Here is a 21,039-nt window from a genome sequence, read left to right as displayed (position 1 = left end):
CATGCACCATCAGACTGAGAAAGCACTCATCCACATTAGCTAGTCACAAATGGGGGTGTGGATCATTAGGTCTACAATAAAATGGTAGACCATGTCCTAACACTCCTTTCTGATGCCTAACCGTCTGGGTAGTTGCCTGACCCTAACCGTCCCTTCTAGTGCCTAACCTTTGGTAAGTGCCTAACTTTCCCTCCTAGTACCTATCCCTAAAAAAAAATAAAAACGAAAACATGTATTGACCATTTGTATGTCGACCTAATGGCCCTGTCGACTGATGTCCCTGTAGACCTTCTTACTAGTCAACATTTAGTGTCGACCTTCAGACCCTGTCGACCTATTGCCTGTATTGTCTTGTCTACCTTGTATTGTCTACCTTTTTACTGTAGACCTAAATACCGGATACCCACAATTGGTTTGCTACCACTGGCAAGCGTCATGAATTTGCACTAGTTTCTGGGCACCTACCAATGATGCAGCTTTTACAGATGCCGATGCCAGTGTGCAGCTAGTCACAATTACACAGACTCGTCCTTCTCAGCTACGTTAGAATGCCCTTTCCCTCCTCCCATTCTGCCTCTCTGATCGCAATCTATTGTGTCAGTAACATAGATATATGTATATCTGTGTATACCGTATTTACTCCTGGTTTACGGTACCGGACCTTATATAGTTCTCACTCCGCACCAGCCTCCGTATCTGTAGGAGATTAGTAGTATGCAGAATGTATTATACAAAGTTTGTGTATTGCAGTTGTAACATTTAGTTATATCTGGCATTCTTAACCTATGGGTCACCAAGCCATTCAGAGGGGATTTCCCACAATCCTCTCTTTGTAAACCTTTCCCGACGAATAGCATTTTCAATTGGTTGTAGTTTTAGCAATAATACATTTTTTATATCAAGGTAAAGTAATTGAAACTAAATACATTATTAAGGTAAAACTGAACAGTGAGTTGCAAGGCTGACTCAGACACCAGACTTGTTCTCCCTGTTCCAAACACAATAAACAATTAAGAAACTGTTGTATAATAATATAGAGTGGACTTCTGGCTGTATTGTGACTCATCAGAATCCTTTCTATTGCTCATTACTCCCATCAGACTAACATTCCAGTCCACTAGGTGGAATAATATATCACACAGGTTCTCAAACTCGGTCCTCAGGACCCCAAACACTGCATGTCTTCCAGGTCTCCTCACACAATCATAAGTAAAATAATTAGCTCCACCTGTGGATCTTTTAAAATGTGTCAGTGACTAATGAATACACCTGTACTCCAGCTGGGTGACCTGGAAAATGTGACTTTGAGAACCACTGATATATCATAATTAAAGCTTGACTAGGCCCTCTATTGGTGAAAAACTATTACCGTATATGTATTGTGAGACTGAAATAAACCTTTATGCATTTAGTTTATTTAACATACTGTATGGCATGAAAAATTGTAACACCCATAATAATTATGCTAAATGTTTAATAAACTAATTATTTTTATTAACCGTTATTTATATAGCACACACGTATTACACAGCACTTTATAGAGAATATGTATTAATCCACATCGGTCCCTGCCCCAGTGGAGTTTACAATCTATGTTGTCTATCACATGGAACACACAAACACACTAAATTTTTTGTAAGAAACCGGTTTACTCACCAGTATGTTTTATTGTGTGTGGGAAGAAACCAGAGCACCCGAAGGATACCCACATGGAGAGAACATACAAACTCCACACTAATGTTGCCTTGGGCAGGAATTGAACTAATGACCTCAGGGATGTGAGGTAGTAATAGCAACTGTAGTTTATAGGCTACAGCATTTTGCTGTCATTTGTTGTCCTCATTCATTGCTTCTTATAAATGTCAATATTTCACTTTTATTTAAGTATTGCTTCTATATAACGCAATGCATATATATATATATATATATATATATATATATATATGTTCACACACACACACACACACACACACACATACACACACACACACACACACATACACACACACATACACACACACATACACACACACACACACACAAGCATTCACTCATTCACGTTAATTTTGTCAAAAGAAATACACACAGATAGTGCCCTGGTTGGAGTCAAAGCCATAATCTCAGTGCAGTAATGTAGTGCTTGCAATAAATCTGTTTTGTATTATTATTAACATCACAATTTACACATAATGTGCAATTCATTATAAAATAATGACTATTTTTGTTTTTCAGATATTCGGTGGAAAAATAAATTTTGGGGCAAGTCCATGGAAATAGTTCCTATTGGCACAACTCATTTGATTCTGCCAGGGTAATAAGCGCCATCATTTCATATTTGAACAGTAGGAGACAACAGTTTGAGGTGGTTTTCTAAATCTGTTTGATATACACATTTAGGGTTTCCATGACTAATCTTGAGGTCACATACAAGTTAAAAGATAGTACTCACTGATGTATCTATAATGGGTGCACGGTGCACACGAGTCCCTGGGTCCAGGGGTCTTAAACCGCACACCCTGCACCCATATAATTAGTATACTTACCTCTCCGAAAGTCCCACGTCGGCTGGTCCTTCAGACTGAAGTCACAGGGAAAATGGCACGGCGGCCATTTTTCTGGTGATTTGCGCATGTGCACTAGAGATTTCTCCAGGAACATAGCCCGGGCGCCATGTTCCCGGAGACCTGTGCATGTCTCCAGCACAAAGCCAGAGTCTACTGCGCTGCCAGAGAGGAGGTGGCTCGCACGAAGGCTGCACATGGGTCCACTCCTCTCTTAAAATGTCCCTGATAGGGCCCCAGTTGGTTACCTCTTTATGTCTGGGTATTTGTGTCCTTACCTACCTATCTCCCTTCGTCTCTCTGCACAGATTATTCTCCCTATTTGTCTTTCTATGTAATTAATCTGGGATTGGTATGATCTTTAAACATTCGTAATGCCGGCAATCATTTTTTCGGCAGTGTAATGTCGATCAGAGTATACTGACACGGTACTAATGTTAGTTAAAGCATTGTACCTGTCTCAACAATAACTTTTAACATGATCGTAAAGCACCATGTTAAAAGTTACAGTGCCAACTCTGTTACAATGCTTTAACTAATGCTAGTACCACTTTGGCTACTCAGATCAACAGTGCCCCTTATATAGTGCCCCCAGTAGTAGTCAATCCTATGCAGTGCACCAAGTAGTAGTCCCTCCTATGCAGTGTCCCCAGTAGTAGTCCTCTTTATGCAGTGCCCTCAGTAGTAGTCCCCCCTATGCAGTGCCCCAAGTAGTGGTTCCCCCTATGCAGTGCCCCCAGTAGTAGTCCCTTCTATGCAGTGCCCCCAGTAGTAGTCCCTTCTATGCAGTGCCCCCAGTAGTAGTCCCTTCTATGCAGTGCCCCCAGTAGTAGTCCCTCGTATGCAGTGCCCCCAGTAGTAGTCCCTCGTATGCAGTGCCCCCAGTAGTAGTCCCTCCTATGCAGTGCCCCCAGTAGTAGTCCCTCCTATGCAGTGCCCCCAGTAGTAGTCCCTCCTATGCAGTGCCCCCAGTAGTAGTCCCTCCTATGCAGTGCCCCCAGTGTCCCTTACATATATAGGACAGAGACACACAAAAAACCACTTAGCTGAATCCCCGGTCCTGCTGCTATCCGCTCCTCTGCCCGGCTCTGCACTATGGGAGAGACGTTATGACATCTCTCCCATCACCCACTGCGTGAGCCGGAACGCAGAGCTCATGGGTAAGCTCCAGCCCGGCTCCTGCAGTGGGCGCAGCAGCCAATGAGAGTCTGTCTGACTCTCATTGGCTGCCAAAACAAACAACCACGCCACCGCCGGCAGTGTTTGTTTTTGTGTAGTGCGGACCGCACTACACTAACCATCCGCGGGCCACAGGGAATGGCTCCGTGGGCCACGGGTGAAGACCCATGTCCTAGACCAAGGGCATTCAACTTGCGGGCCTCCTGCTGTTGTGGAACTACACATCCCAGCATGCCCTGCTGCTGTTTTAGCAATCCCTCATAGCAAAACTGTGGCAGGGCATGCTGGGATATGTACTCCCTCAACAGTTGGGGGGCCGTATGTTAAATCCCCCTGTGTCCTAGACCATTTTGATAGTGTTGAGTACTATGTAGGAGACTCAAATCTGCCAGGCCTAGAATGAGTAAGAAAATGTGGTAGCTGATTCAGTGCACTCCTCCTGGTATACTGGTCTGATACTGTAGGACAGCTCTGGGCATCCAGCACTTAACGCTGTCTGCTCTCAAAAACCGCCGTATGGCAACGCCTGCAGTAGGGAATGAAGATGATCTGGGGATTTAATTTTTTTTTTTCTTTTCAACTTTAAAGATTTGAGGACCATTATGAATGGAACAAGGTGACCTCCTGTATTCACAACATTTTGAGTGGCCAGAGGTGGATCGAACATTATGGGGAGATTATCATCAAGAACACCACCAGTAACACTAGTCATTGCAAAGTCACATTTGTAAAGGTAATCTGGTTTGGTCTTATAGTATGACTTGATTGAATACATGTAGCGATGAGCAAAATGTTCATAAGTGCCCCGCAAAGTATTCAAGTCCTGCGTTGGGCCAGGAATGTTACATATCGGTGTGAGTTTATACGCTGCCCTTGTTAGACTGTGCTTGTGTACCATGTCCATATATTACCCTTATACTACACTACGGAACATTGTTGCAGGGACAAGCTAAGAGAGGAGGTGGCTCAAGGGAACGACTTTGTAGCGGCATTTGAAGCTGAGGGGTAATTATACACCCATTCTCAGCAGGTAGAATTGTTTCCTATGGAAAACCAATATAGATAGGCATCTAATCCTTTCAAGTGCTTAAATATCTTTTAAATGGGATCATTAAAATGGAATTGGGTACAGAAAGTTGACAGTGACGATGTCACCAGTGAATATGTCACCGTCGGTATACCAGCACAGGGATCTCGAATGTAATTCTACTTAGAGCATTTTATCAGAGCAAGAGTTATTCCTATAAAAATGCTGGTAAGTAACATGTTTAACGTTATAACACCCGCAGGGATAAAATGCTGTAAGTAGCATTACACCCGTGTCAGGATCCCCACGTCGGCATAGTGAGGTCGGCATACTCACTGGTGATAGTGTTGACCTCCTGACCCGCATACCATTCCAATGCTATCAGACTGCTGAGCAGAAACCCGAAGTTACTTGGGTTTTTATGTGTTCAGCTAATTAGCGTTTTGAACTTTGAATTGGGCAATAATCATTGTTGTGTATGAATTATTATTCTTGTAAATGATTTGCATCCTGCTAATGCATTTTTTTCACTGCTATATTGAAATTAAAAGGCATTCTATCTTCTCTTGTAGGCAAAGTACTGGAATCCTAACGTGCATGAGATTGAAGGGACAGTGATGGACAGGAATGGTAAAGTTGTGCAGCGGCTGTTTGGGAAATGGCACGAGAGCCTGTTCTACGGGTCACCGTCCTCCCCCATCTGCCTCTGGAGGACTAGTAAGTTCCTCACGGTGGTCTCTGCATTATCGGGGGACATGTTTTAATGCAGTTTTGTTTTACACACGTGTGCTGTTTCTATTATCTAACAGATCCTATGCCCAAGGACTCTGAGCTGTATTATGGGTTTACAAGATATGCACTACAGCTTAACGAAATCGATCCAAAGACTAAACCGCTGCTGCCGTGTACTGACACTAGATTCAGACCAGACCAAAGGTAATAGATTAACTTTGTGTTGTTTTATTGATGTTTGACAAATATAAAGATTTGGTTACTCTGGCCACAGTTGTATTCATTGTACACCCACCATGTTCTCTATGTATATATAGTGTACATAAAGAGAAAGTTGTATATAAATTTATAATTGAAGATGGTGTCCTAGAGAGAGCTGCTATGTCCTTTTCACTGCGCTATACAGTTGGAAACAGATACAGTAAAAGAAGCAGGCTGGGTATTAAAGTGGTAAGAGGACAATATTTTCTATAGGAAAACAGGATCTTGATAATGAGGTTAAATGTCACCAGCAAGACTGCAGGTGGCAAAGAGCTCAGTGATCCATGCAGTGTTGGTTTGGGGGTCAGTAAGTTGCTCAGTATAGAAGGAGAATACATGTAAGTTTTGTGAGAACTTTGTACAGGTTTATTTATTGGGTAGAATACATAATTACTCCACTTCTGTATACATTGTTATGGTACACATGCACGATGTATGATTTCTTGCTTGCAAATTCATTGTTTTGTAGATTGTTTGCCTCCCCCTCCCCCCTTGTTTTATATTGTAACCTTTCCCCTATACAACACAAACTCAAATTTAGAAAAGTTATATTAAAAAAAACTTTGCATGTAATAGTGGTTTAGAAAGAAAATGAGTCTAGTCCTGGCATTAAAATGGACTGTAGCGGAGAAAGTCAGGTTAGAGGAACACCACAGACCCCACATTTACAGGTGTAATTATGGGCGTGATAGGGCACATACTGCCCTCCCACCCATATTACCCTGAGCTATCTTTCCTATCTCAGGGTAATATTGTCTCATGAGCCCGAGACATAACCTGCTAGTGGGCCCCATAATTTGAAAGTGGGGATTTCCTGCTTTTAAGTATGGGTTCCCACTTTGTTGTAGCTGTCACTATGGGAGTGATAGGGCACATACTGCCCTCCCCCATATACAGAAAATGTTACTTTTCCGTAGTCTGCGGTAAATTTGTTTGGTGATCACCATACAATAAGTACTATGAGGCCCCAACATTTGAAAGAGGGGAGCACCCTATGTGTAAAGTGGGGTGCCCCTTCATTTTTTTAGCCAGGTTGAGGGAGATCTTCCCCCATGCCTGGACTACATTATTTTACTGTTAATGTGTGGTGGTCAAACCTTTTTAGAAGAGGGGACTCTCCTTTTTAAAACAAGAGTACCCCCATTTTTCTATGTTATATGCTTGGGCACTCAAAGTCCCTCCCCCCCACCATTCATTCTTTTTTATTTTTTATATTGAGCACATCCAAATTTACTGGTGGCTGCTGCAGGGAGTTCCCACGTGTCTCCTGGACCAATGGCCTAACCTCCCCCTCTCCCTCACAGCCTAACCCTAACCTCTCCCCACAGCCGAACCCTAACCCTCCCGCTGCAACATAACCCCACTATCGACATTCTGAGAATGATGACATTTCACATGCCGACATTCGACTTTCTGAGAATGTCGCACAATGCCCGCCGATATTTTAACAATGTTGGCATCACTGTTCACATTGTGGTGTCACAGAGTTAGATGGGCAGTGGGGGAGCTCGGTCGGATGTTCCTACCTCCAGGCACCGTGGGCGAAATTCTGTCACTGGGAATGAGCAAATTTCAGCCAAGGTCTCAATCGATTGAGTATGGTGGGACTAACTATTGTTAGAGTAAAGCTGCATACACACTAGATGATTTTTATGGACGATAACGATATTGTTCAGTTTATGCAGTAAACGACCAACGATGCGCGCTCCCGCGGGTCGTGAACGATGTTTTTTGTCGTCCCTACATGCAGGCCAATCTGACGATATCGTCAAGAATTGCATGTTCAGAGATGTGGCAGGATGACTCCACTGACAGATATCTTTCAGTGTGTACACCCAATATCGTTTCAAGGGATATCTTTCACCAATATCGTTCATACAGCACATCGTCTAATGTGTATGAGCCTTAAGGGCGGGAGTCATCTATGTGGAATTTGTAGCAGAGTTTTTGACTGTACTATACTTTCTACTTAAGGGTCCATAGGGGGTCCACAGGGTTTACCTTGGGGTATAGGTTGGGAACCAAATCCGGGCACCACGCAGTTAAAGCTTTTAGCTCCCAGGATGCACTTGGGTCCACTCTCCCTATAACCCCACCCCCAGCCAGAGGCACCTCAGTTTAAGTTGTGCCCGGCCGGAGTCGGGTCACCGTTTAGTGCAGTGGGGAGCTGATTAGCAGCCCCTAAGCTTTATTTTTTCTAAATACAGAGTTTTTTTATTTTACTTTGGACTTTCAGAGCGGCAGCGTCGGACTGTCCATAGGACGTCTAAGCTGCCGCTCCGTCACCCCGCCGGCGCTGAGACGCCAGTACAGATCTGGGGATCTCAGCGGGACCCCAGAGTCTGTACTAGCGGACTCTGCGGGCGCCCAGGACTGCTGCCGGATCTATGGGGAGCAGGTAAGGTCGCGGATCACTGCTTGCGGTGATCCGCGCATTTAATATGCAGTCCTGTGCCTCCGGTCTCCGGGGACAGACCGGAGGCGCCGGCAGTGGCGGCGGGCCCCCCATACCCCGTGTGTCCACTAGACCACCAGGGACTTACTGATCGGCACTGGGAGCCGGCGTCCCGGGAGGTTAATAGCCGGCCAGGGGAGGAAGCTTTCCCTGTTACAGCGGCTCCTCCCCTCAGCTCAGCGCGCCTTTCAGTATGTATAGTCTGGCGTCGCTGAGCTGCTTCCTCCGCGGGCCACGCTTCTTCTGAGGTCTCCAGCGGCCATTTTCTTGTGGTGCAGCAGCAGAGCTCCGGTGATGGCAGTGAGTCCAGTCCCCCTGCGTACCTCACCATCAGGTCAGTGTACACAGCGCTGTAGCCTTCCCAGACACTGAATCTGGGTAAGTTGAATGCAGTGTAATAGTGCAGTATATTATATGACATGTTTATGTATATATGTATATATCTGCATGGTATGTGACTTATGCTAGTGCTGACTGTCTGTATTTAATTCTCTCACCTGTCAGTGTATATCTATCCCTTTTCCTTATCTGCCCTAATACAGCTGTACTTAGGGTGGTTCTGAGACCTCACATTTATATACTCGTTGATATTTGTGAGGTTTGTCACATACTGTTGCGTGCTGCACGTTGCCACATTTTCGTTGGAACTGTGTGTTGCATACGCTGAAAATGGGTCCCTGCGGCTAATTTTAGCATCAGTCAGGACCAGTATAGCACTGCTTGATATTTCCGCCAAGATTGGTCAGATATGTTTGACCAGGAGATAGAGCGTTATACTGCACCCATTTTTGCTATCCTGCAAGTCATGTGCTGCAGGTGTTAGTGCGGAGGATTTGTTTCATAAAGGGTTCTGTGTGTGGCGTCATCTGGTGCCGGCCCCTTTCACGACCCCCTTGGGAGGTTTGTTTTCTCGGGATCCTCTCAATTGCGGATCGCCGGGTGGGCCCCATTGTTGTATCTCACCTGGGGGTTACTTCACCATAATGCCCTTTTCATCTCAGAGTTTCTCGCAGTTTCTTGCACTCTTCCCCTGTGACACAGACTACTGCTCCCTGCAGGGGGTTTTCGCAGTATATGAAATCCCCCTGGTGCCACCATAGTCTGTCATTCCCCTTGCAGGGATTCCCACGGCCACCCTGGGTGGATGTCGTTTTCTACGGAACGCAAATTGGCGTGGTTGACGCCCTGTGGTTACTTCCCAGTTGGCTCTGCGTGAACTGGATACTGTTTTGGGCTCTTTCCCTCTTACACGGGGGGAAGCCTATTTCAAGTATTATTATCCCTGCTTTGGGCTGGTGGCAGGTCCATTCTGGTTAGAGTGAATGTTGACCTGCACCTGTATCATACACCCTCAGTATTGCGTGCCTTCTGGTTCCCTGTTGCTGACTAGCGGGGGGATCGCATGGCGGGACTCTGGCTGTTGTCAGTTATGAGGTATTACAACAGTGTTTGGCCTCCTGTCCCAAATTCCCTGAGGGTCATCACGAGCCCCTCATGGGGTGGATGGGCGTGTTACTCGTCAGATTACAGACGTTACTATGCATCCCATTCCTGCGTGGTCGGATTCTTCTGATCCGTAGGTGGTAACTCTGCCTGAAATCAGTATACTCGCTTTCAGGGGTTGTTACCCATCCTACCATGGCTATAGCATGGTTGGTTAATACTATTGCATACTGAGCTGATGCATTTGTAATGTTTTTTCCCCTCCAACACGTCTGGGGTTCAAATGTATTTGGTCGCTCATGTAATATATGCAGTTGTCATAGGTGGACATGCCTATATTGGATACCAGTCTCCTAACTTTCAGAGTTCCGGCTGCGACGGTATCCTCCGTAATACCCTATGGCTGCGCTCTGGGAATGCAGAGGTGCAGATACCATCTATAGGGTAGATCTTGTTGGGTCCTGACCTTGACAGTGGCAGTACAAATTTCCCGCCTTCAGCTATGCCCACTACAGGGCCTCAGACTAAGTCTATTAAGTCTTTTTGTCCTCTGGGTCAGCCTAAAGGTCTGTTTCTTCAACCGAGCAGGCCTGGACTGCCAGCCGATCCTGCTTCTGAACCTACGGATATATCGTCAGCATGACGAGAAAGGCCTACCACTGGGAGATGGCGATTTTCTCAGTTCGCCCGGTACTAGTGTCTAGTTGCCGCGGCTACGTGGGTAGGAGGGTACGCCCTCTCTTTGCTCAGGCGGCCTATTTCCATGTGATGGTACGCAGGCCCTTATTCGGACCCGAACAGGGCCTTACGAATCCAGAAGGCTATACAGTTGTTGGGGTAAGCGGAGCAAATTGGGCCATCCCCACTTTCTCAGCGAGGGACTGGTTGTTCTGCTTTCTTTCTGGTGCGGTGGCTGAATGGTCCTCTTTGGCCTATTCTCTGTCTCAATTCCCTGAACCAGTTCCTAAAGCTACCTGGGCTCAGGAGGCAATCCCTATGCTCCATCATACTATGTTTGGAACCTGGGGACTTTATGGTATCACTGGATATACAGGACGCGTGCCTACGGGCACTTACAGAGACCTTGCCTCAGCATGGACTGAGGTTTGCTGTATCACAGCACTTACGGTTTTCGGGCTCTGCCTGTTGGGACTGTTCTCAGCCCCACAGGGGTTTACCAGCGTTTTGGATTTTCTGACAGTTCTTCTGTTCAGTATATCCCAATGCTCCTGTACCTGGATGGCCTCCTGCTCTTAGCAGGATCACCGGGGTACTTTACAGCCGGGTCAGGTTGACTGTGGCTTCTTCAGGGTGCAGAAGTTTAATCAATGGGGAAAAAGTCCTCCCTGCATCCCTCTCTGGGTATTCTTCACCTAGGAGCCCTGCTGGATTCTCAGAATCTGAGAATTCTTCTGGCGTAAGACTGCATCTCCACTCTTCCATTAGGAGTACATGGATGTCTGCGCAGTCGACATATGTCTTTGCACTCTGGGATGCATGGTCCACTATTCAGTGTCTGCCTTTAGAAGGGTGGAATGGGCTTAGTTCCATTCCAGGCCTTTCCATAATTGGCTTATCTCCAGATGGAACAAGTTTTTTTTCTGTCTGATCACTGTTCAAATGATGCTGCTCTCCCCGGAGGCAAGTCTGTCCCTTTTCGGGTGACTATGACCATCTCGTTCAGGGTATTCTTTGCTAAGGACAGTGTCTGGTTCGCATCCATTTCAGTGCAATTGGATGTCTGTCGATTCCACCCTGTCAATTAACTTGTTGGAACTTTAGCCTGTCTTGGGCCTTCACTCTGGCATAGCCCTTGTTTCCTGGTGAACCTGAAAAAGTTCAGTCCGACAGGGTCAGAACAGTAGCTTCCTTTTTAGCAATACTGTTCGTTGGGTGGCAATGTCAGGTATGTCATACATTCGGACATTGTCTGAGGGTCTCCTCCCGACCATCTCGACACTGTTCATTTCAGGTGCTCTCCATTGGGAAGCGGGAGTCCTTAGCCGTTACGACGTGCATCCCGGGGACTAGTCTCTTCCCCAAGAGAGGTTTCATCTCCTGGTGAGCAGGGGGGGGGGGGGCCCTCCTGAGGTGACACTCATGGCCTTCTGACTCTATCACACTATGGTGTTACAGTCCAACTCTGGGGATCCTGAAGCAACCTTCAGTGACTCTTTGTCGGTGAAGGGGTTCTTCCAATTTGCGTACCTGTGTTCTCCAGTCTCCATTCTTCCTCGAGGGAAGTGTTTCAATCGAGACAGAGATGCTTTCCTGCTGGTGGCTCCTGATTGCCCCAGATGTCAGGGGTACTTGGTTTTTCGGAGTCTCTCCATCGATACTCCATTCCTGATGCTTCACTACCCAGACCTGTTGTCTCAGGGTCCTGGGGTTTGCCTTGGACCTGGGTCGTTTGTCTTTGACTACGTCCCTACAGTGGTCTTACGGCTTCCATGGCTTTGTCATCGTTGGAATGATTGGAGCACATGGATCAGCTTTTGCTGGGACCTACCACAAACTGTGGCAGCCATAATTCTTATGGTATTATACCTATCGATACGATCCTCTGGTGTCCAGGATTTCCAGATATTCTGGCATTCCTTCCGGCTGGCTTGGGTTTCACCCTCGGCCTGGCCTTCCTGACAGTGCAGATCTCTACACTGTCAGTATGATTAGGTTATGGAATTGCTCCGCTCTGATATCCAGTTCATCCTTTGGAGTGTTTTCTGGATTATGCCTCCATTTGTCCTCCCTAGGGACTCCTTGGGAGTTAGGAGTGGTTCTTCGTTAACTCCGGGGAAAGTTAATGGAACCGCTGGTTGTGATAGCCATTACATGGTCTATTGCTTTGGCTTTCTCTCTTTCTATCAGGGAGTTTATATCAACCAGGTGAGTGTCTTGCCTTGCTAGGTGGCCACGTGGTCTTCTGTCCACACCTTTTTAAGGTTCTAGGCATTGTTTTCCTTTGCCTCTCAGGATGCTTCCTTTTTGGCGGCGGATTCTCCTCTCAGCACAGGAGCGTCCCCTCCCTTGGTTGAACTGCTTTGGGACATCCCCAAGGTCAACCCTGTGGACCCCCTATGGACCCTGAAGTAGAAAACAAGAGATATGGTAAGAACTTACCTTTGTTATCTCTGTTTCTACGAAGTCCATAGGGTCCACAGGGCGCCCGCCCTGACGCACCTGGCTTCAAATGGGCTGTGTGACTGGTCACCGGTTTTCCGTCTCCCATTTCTGTGAGTATGGTTATCGAGTGTTCCAGTTTTCTCTCTTTTTTTCTCCTCCTCCGGCCTTTGGCTACTTACAAACTGAGGTGCCTCTGGCTGGGGGTGGGGTTATAGGGAGAGTGGACCCAAGTGCATCCTGGGAGCTAAAAGCTTTAACTGCGTGGTGCCCGGATTTGGTTCCCAACCTATACCCCAAGGTCAACCCTGTGGACCCAATGGACTTCGTAGAAACAGAGATAACAAAGGTTCTTACCATATCTCTTGTTTTTTGGTTTGTTATTTAATAGCAATCTGCAGTCAAATTAACACTTTCTGTCTCCAAGTTCACATTAAAAAAAAAAAAACGTATTTCATGCCAGAGACTAATTGTAATTAGGGCACTCTGAGCTGTATCCTGTCACAGTCCCTTGTGTGGAATTCTCCAGGGTATCTTCCTCTCTTGCTAATGGCTTATGTGGTTTCGTCTTGTCATAGATTTCTTGAAGAAGGAAATGTGGAAGGAGCCACAGCACAAAAAGAGCGTATCGAGCAGCTCCAGAGGGAGAGGAGGAGGGTTCTGGAAGAGAATAATCTGGATCACCAGGCTCGGTTTTTCAGGTGCATATTTCTCTTGCACTGTGTAGGGTTCTCCTACTACAGTGCCTTGCTAAAGTATTCACCCCCCTTGGCTTTTTACCTTTTTTTGTTACATTACAACCTGTAATTTATTTAATTTTTTTAATCTGAATTTTATGTGATGGATCTGCACAAAATAGTCTAATTTGGTGAAGTGAAATGAGAAAAATATATATATAAAAAGAATCTTTATAAATAAAATTCTGAAAATTGGCATGTGCATATGTAATCACCCCCTTTGCTATGAAGCCCCTCAAAAGTTCTGGTGCAACCAATTACCTTCAGAAGTCACATAATTAGTGAAATTAAGTCCACCTGTTGTCAGTATAAACACATCTTTTCAGCCCCAGAGGCTGCAACACCACTAAGCAAGAGGCATCAAGCTGGCCACACACTAGACCAACTTACATCCAACCATCCAACTAGTTGATTGGTTGGAATGAAAATCTGGTAAGGAATGAAAGCAAATGACAATCAGCAATTTGCTCCCAAACGCCGGAAAATGGACAAAAACTGATGTTTGAAAAAATTGTTTAGATTAAACATTTAACAAACTTGTCTGAATGACCATTTTCATCTGTTTTCTGGCATTTAGGAGCAAATTCTGATCATCATTTACTCCCATATGTTACCAGATTTTCATTCCAACCAGCCAACTAGTTGAATGAAAGATGGTCTAGTGTGTGGCCAACTTTACACCATGAAGACCAAGGAGCTCTCCAAACAAGTACAATTCTGGGTTGGGTTATAAAAAAAAATATCCAAATCTTTAATGATCCCCCAGAGCAACATCCATCATCATCAAATGGAAAGAAAATGGTACCACAACAAACCTGCCAAGAGAGGGCCACCCACCAAAACTCACAGACTGGGCAAGGAGGGCATTAATCAGAGAGGCAGCACAGAGACCAAAGGCAACCCTGAAGGAGCTGCAGAGTTCCACAGCAGAGACTGGTGTATCTGTGCATGTGACCACAATAAGGCGTACACTCCATAGAGCTGAACTTTATGGAAGAGTGGCCAGAAAAATCCATTACTTAATGATAAAAATATGAAGACACGATTGAGTTTGCCAAAAGGCATGTGGGCGACTCCCCAAATGTATGGAGGAGGGTGCTCTATTCAGATGAGACTAAACTTTACCTTTTCGGCCACCAAGGAAATCTCTGTCTGGCGCAAACCCAACACATCCCATCACTCCAAGAACACCATCCCCACAGTGAAACATGGTGGTGGCAGCATCATACTGTGGGGATGTTTTTCAGCAGCAGGGACTGGGAAACTGATTCGAGTCGAGGGAAAGATGGATGGTGCTAAATACAGGGATATTCTTGAGCAAAACCTGTTTCAGTCCGCCTGTGATTTGAGACTGGGACGGAGGTTCACCTTCCAGCAGGACAATGACCCGAAGCATACTGCTAAAACAACACTCCAGTGGGTTTAAGGGGAAACATTTAGATGTGTTGGAATGGCCTAGTCAAAGCCCAGATCTCAATCCAATTGAGAATCTGTGGTCAGACTTGAAGATTGCTGTTCACAAGCGGAAACCATCTAACATGAAGGAGCTGGAGTAGTTTTGCCTTGAGTAATGGGCAACAATCCCAGGGGCAAGATGTGGCAAGCTCATAGAGACTTATCCAAAGCGACTTGCAGCTGTAATTGCCACAAAAGGTGGCTCGACAAACTGCTGACTTTAGGGGGGTGAATAGTTATGCACGCTGAAGTTTTCTGTTATGTTGTCCTAAATGTTGTTTAATTCACAATATAAAAAAAAACACAACTTCACAGTTGTAGGCATGTTCTGTGAACCTGAGTTTTGTTAGACTGCTGATCTCCTGCATGCAGCTGGGATCTCCTGTATGCAGTCCTGCCTGCATTCAATAGATCAGCCATCCAACGTATTGTACTCCAGGACAAGCCCGGATGGGTGGTATCCGGTGCCAGTTCTAGACCAAGTAGAGTCCAGGACTTAGGGCTTCATTCAGAGGTGGCCGTACGGTCTACGACCGCACGGCCGCCTCGATGTTTGTCCACTGCGCATGCGCACGAGGGAGCCGGCTCCTTCGTGCGCATGCGTGAGACCCGCTACGACCGACAGCGCCGGTCGTAGCGGGTCTCTTTCCAAAGGGGGCGAGCTGTCGATCTTGATTGACAGCTCGCCCCGTTTGGAAGGCGGGCCGGGGGGGGTGGCAGCCCAAACGGAGGCGTTCCCATGGGAACGCCTACTGTTTGGGGGAGGCCCCACTGACATCACTAGTGATGTCAGTGGAGAGCTTCCGGCTCTGACAGAGCCAGAAGCTCTCCGGGGCTTAATACAAGTAAGACCCTACCCTAGGGTCTCGTCGTAAGCCCCATCGCGACCATCACCCTAGCGGTCGTTAGAGCTGTGGGTGTAAACCCACAGCCTAACGACCGAAACAGAGGCGGCCGGTCAGGATGCAAGCGGCCGCCCAGTTTCTGAGCGACCGCTTGCATCCTCCGACTGCCTCTGAATGAGGGCCTTAGTCCCTTTGACAACACCCTTAAAAAAAAAAAAAAAAAAAGATTCAAAAAATTCTATATTATTTGTGTGTAGTACATAAAAATGCAACTTACCTATATGGTAGTTTCTCTGCAACGGGGAACCTCTGAAGAAATTGATCTACCTTGGGCAGACAGTGTCTTCATGTTCTCCTCGTACAACAGAGGTTCAAGCGGACATATGCTCCCTGCGTCATCTCATGGGCCGTGGCCTCTCTGGCCTTCTGGGCCGTGGCCTCTCTGGCCTGTGTACTTCTGGCCTCTCTGGCCCGTGTCCTCTCTTGCCCTTTGGCCCGTGTCCTCTCTTGCCCTTTGGCCCGTGTCCTCTCTTGCCCTTTGGCCCGTGTCCTCTCTTGCCCTTTGGCCCGTGTCCTCTATTGCCCTTTGGCCCGTGTCCTCTCTTGCCCTTTGGCCCGTGTCCTCTCTTGCCCTTTGGCTCGTGTCCTCTCTTGTCCTCTTTGGCTCGTGTCCTCTTTGGCTCTTGTCCTCTTTGGCTCGTGTCCTCTCTTGTCCTCTTTGGCTCGTGTCCTCTCTTGTCCTCTTTGGCTCGTGTCCTCTCTTGTCCTCTTTGGCCCGTGTCCTCTCTTGTCCTCTTTGGCCCGTGTCCTCTCTGGCCCCCTTGGCCCGTGTCCTCTGTGGCCCCCTTGGCCCGTGTCCTCTGTGGCCCCCTTGGCCCGTGTCCTCTGTGGCCCCCTTGGCCCGTGTCCTCTGTGGCCCCCTTGGCCCGTGTCCTCTGTGGCCCCCTTGGCCCGTGTCCTCTGTGGCCCCCTTGGCCCGTGTCCTCTGTGGCCCCCTTGGCCCGTGTCCTCTGTGGCCCCCTTGGCCCGTGTCCTCTCTGGTCTTCTGTGTCACTCCAGACCTCGCCTGCCCAGTGTGCTCTCTGGCACGTGTCCATCCTTCCCCGTATCACTCCAGACCTCTCCTGCCCCCTGTTCCACTCCAGACCTCTCCTGCCCCTTGTGTTTCTCCTGCCCCCTGTCGTGCTCCTCTTCCTCAGTGGTGAGGTGTGGAAGAAAGATCCGGAGGTGACCCGCACATGCGCATAAGGCTCACGTCCAAGGTCATGTTTCCGTTGCCAGCTGCTGGGTTCTAGTGCCCGGCAGCTGTTCACCAACCCGGCAGTAAAAAACAGGCAGACTGCGCCCTGGCCAGAGCAGGCACCTGGAGCACAAGCACCACTGACTCTGCCCTCGCTATGCCCCTGCTATGATTTCCAACTCCCCTCTGCTATCACATGAAATACTGAGTGCTGTGAACCTGTGTCTGTGTAGCAGACCGACTTTATCTGTATCAGGCAGCCAGAAGTTTTGTATCTGCTTTGTTCAATGTAACAGCCTCTTCACCTCCTGCCACCCCATGCTGAGATTTGGGATTCTAATATGTAGGATGATGGTTAAGAAAAAGAAAAATGTTTAAACTATACTTAAGAAAGTTTTTGGGGGGTTTGTGGCTTTAAAGTACACAATTTCAAGGTGTTAATATTTTTTGATGACAACCTTTCAACTAAAGACTTTTTTTTTTTCCTTTATCAACAGAAAATCCAGTGATGAATCCTGGCTGACAAATGACAATTACTGGCAGCTGCGGAAATATCCGGGATTTGCTAAACTGGACTGTCCAATATTGTGGTGATGACCAAACAGAGCACCCACCTGTACCAAGCACTGTCCCGATGCACATTGTAGTATGTGTATTAAAGAAAAATGCTGGAATCTATCCATTTTTAGAGCTGGTCTTTAATAAAATGTTGGCACATGTGCTCCATTACACAATATCAGGATCTACAAGTGTTTGTGTTAGTAATATTACCTTCATCCTTCCGGTTAACTGCGGTACTCAATCTACTTAATGCGAATTTGTGACCTCATATGTTTAAACTTATTTTAAGAAACTTTTAAAACAATTTATACCATGTGCAAATGATTTCTTATAGGCATAAAAAAATGTATGATATTTTTTTTTTACTGACACACACCTACACCTATTTACACAACACCTAAACTATACAGTCTGTCCCAATGTACCAAATAGCTTATGTTATCCATCATTCTTATAGTAACTTTTCCCCGAGACGTCCTTGATCAGTGGGAGTAGCACATGTAACGGAATTTGTGTGTGTTATCATGGACTATGTTGGGCAATGTCATAGGGCACACCGGAAATTTCAACATTAGCAAAGATCTAGATCTGCTGGCAAACCCGTGAACAGACAATGACGATATTTAAGCACTTTAAATGATTCCAAAGGGGGGAACGTGCACTTGACTTATCTGGCTATGTGCAATATGTATTTACAAAACCATACATCTGATCCTGAAGAGCCTTCTCATCAGCCTGGAGATGGTTTGCTCCATGAGTAGTGAATTGGATTAGGTTGTGGGACTCTGCATGCTTAGATTCTTCTCTATTCTGAATTTCTGCCACCTTTACACCCCATCAATACATATAATCAATATCATCCTGTCACAACAGAAACTGTGCTTGTGTTTACTTTCCACAATGTGATGTTTCTGCATGATAGGTGATGAAGAATTTAGTTGTATAAGAATAGCATTTGGAGATTATTTTGGATACTACTCTGTTAAAACCTTTTAATTCTTAAATACTTTTCAATTTGCCCCTATTTGTGACACTGCAAAACAGCAAAGAGCTGCACAGAGCCTCACATAACTGTATTTACTGTAAAACTTCCGAGAGTTACTTAGTTCTAAAGAGACCAAAAGGAGGTATTACCATAACAACCAATCCGCTTCTTGCTATCATTTTATAGAACGTACTAGATACTAGATAAATAATAGGCAGAATCTGGTTGTTCTAGGCAAAACCTCCACTTGTGATTTGTTGCCAATTTGATAAATCTCTCCCTCTAGCCCTAGGGTGTTAGAATGTGAGGGTTGGACATAACGAGAGAGAACATCATTTTGATGTTATTTCTCTCTCTGTTTTATAGAAGACACCACATAGATGTTACATGTACATGTCAGGTCAGAGCAGAGCAGACTGGAAAATGTAAAATGCCTTTAAAAAGAAAACCCTGAAACTTAAATAAATGTATGTACTCAGCGTGTTAATGATACTGCGATATGCTTGTGTAATTCAAAATTAATGTAAAGTATTATTTTTTAATATTTATTTTTCTATACATATTTTGCCTATTGCCTTTACTGATTTTACATTCTGTTAATGTGCTATCTAGATTTCTTCATGATGGAAATAAATTGAACTTGGAAGGCCTTTCAGTGTGAGGTGCCCAGGAGATAATCATATACATTACTGTTCCAGGCAGTTTAAATATGAATTATATGATGGACAAGTTGGAGTAAAATGTGCTTTGTACATAGAAGAAATATTTAGACCAAATTTAATTTTGGTGTTTTTTATTGGAAAAGTTCTGGCATCATATTATGAATAGGACATAATCACCTACCGTACATCATGTGGTGCTCCCAGCAGCCCAGAGAAGTGGACAAGTCTCCTGGAGCTGCCCCCAACCCCGGCTGCTTCCGCCCACTTCCAGAGTGAAGTGGGCTATACAGGCGGCAGATGATGCGATCACATGGCCACTTCCCCAGCAAAGCCCACTTATGCAGGTCCGGACACCCCCCCCCCCCCCCCCCCGCACTGTTGACCTTGCTGCTAACAGTATGATACACTGTAGCACAAAACACCCAACAAAGAGTTAATTTATCCCAAAATAAGCAAAGGTAACTTAATTAGAGGCGTGAGTTTTAGTGCAATAATATATGACCTAATTGTATATGGCTCTCCTGGCTGGTCATATCAATAATTTCAAACTATCATCAGGTGAAAACAAAAATGGGATGCTGCATGATTTAGTTTATCTGGTCACCACATCACTGGTTCGATGTCATTTGACTACAGTCTCCTAGTCATTGGTCCAGCTGACAAAATGGCTGCTCCCACTGTGTGTATACAATAGGTGATCTCTAACCAACAAGGCGGAGACAGAGGATTGGCTGATGTGGTGGGTGATGGAGATGGCCTCAAGAAAATGCTCAATTGGCTTTCGCTATATTTCTCCTATTGGATATTCTTACTTTTTTATTCTTCTTTCACTGTCTTGTTAATATCAATGTTTTGTATATTCCTTTGCCTTGGCTGATGTACATTATGTAGTACTACACAGTTTATAAATGTAAAATGATACCTAATATTGGAGAGCTGTAGCACAAAGCTACTGTAGTATATACTATGTCACAGGCTACAAGGTTTTTTGTTTTTTTTTTCATTTAAAGTGTCTTATGTTTTATTAATTGAACACTGTAGGATTGTCTGCAGTACATTTCTGATCCAAAGCTGAATGTATATATAATATACAGTATTTCTATTTTTATTACCCATAACATCCAAAACTATACACGTCTTCCATAAGTAAATAAAAAAAAAATAGCTTTAGTTCTGTTGTACAAATAAAGGAAAACACATATGCGCATAAATAGTATGTGTGTGTATATATACTGTATATAATTATATATTGAATTGGTGAGCTGCTATGAAGACTAACTGTAGAGGAATAATTACTGGTGAGCACGGCATGACTATTCTGTATGATTGTGTAAATAAAACCTTATTTCACAGTAGATATCTGATGTGTTGCATTTCCATGTTTCCACAGCTAGTGCCGCACTGAGCCTTATATGGGGATTCCAATGACAAACATTAGGGGCCTGATTTTAGGGTGCGCACATGTAAAAATACAGCCGCATCATGCGATATTTAGCAACCCGCTCGTGTGCCACAGCCGCCATACAGAAATTTAGAGCCGCTACGAGCGATTCTTAGTTGGATGCTTCTCATGAGCTGCATGGGTGTTACTTGGTGGCGAGTGCGCTGCACTGGGGTATTTTTTTACGTAAGCGAAGTGTGCCGTGGGCGCATAGTCAGAATTTCAACCTAGAGTGTACGCCATTTTCAGCCGCATCTCCTGCACCAAGCGTTTTATTATTATGTATGACCAGTTATTAATATAGTATATTCCGCAGCGCTTTACAGAGAATATTT

General features: G+C 45.5%; 1 protein-coding gene across 3 annotated transcripts in view; it reads left to right on the top strand.

Moving 5' to 3' along the window:
* The window catches only part of OSBPL3 (oxysterol binding protein like 3), a 204,927-nt gene extending 184,309 nt beyond the window's left edge, over positions 1 to 20,618 (top strand). For all 3 annotated transcript variants that reach the window (XM_088457858.1, XM_088457859.1, XM_088457857.1), the window contains 6 exons: positions 2,233 to 2,311; positions 4,329 to 4,473; positions 5,340 to 5,484; positions 5,577 to 5,703; positions 13,357 to 13,479; positions 17,553 to 20,618. In XM_088457858.1, the coding sequence (XP_088313984.1) occupies positions 2,233 to 2,311; positions 4,329 to 4,473; positions 5,340 to 5,484; positions 5,577 to 5,703; positions 13,357 to 13,479; positions 17,553 to 17,649 (716 nt within the window). In that variant the 3' untranslated portion in view covers positions 17,650 to 20,618. The remainder of the gene's footprint in view (positions 1 to 2,232; positions 2,312 to 4,328; positions 4,474 to 5,339; positions 5,485 to 5,576; positions 5,704 to 13,356; positions 13,480 to 17,552) is intronic.
* Positions 20,619 to 21,039: the final 421 nt, after the last annotated feature.

This window comes from Taudactylus pleione, unplaced genomic scaffold (assembly GCF_031769625.1).
Source record: "Taudactylus pleione unplaced genomic scaffold, aTauple2 ptg000788l, whole genome shotgun sequence".
NCBI classification, from domain to species: domain Eukaryota; kingdom Metazoa; phylum Chordata; class Amphibia; order Anura; family Myobatrachidae; genus Taudactylus; species Taudactylus pleione.
Note: the sequence above shows the minus strand (reverse complement) of the source record. Positions and strands in the feature narration are given on the sequence as shown.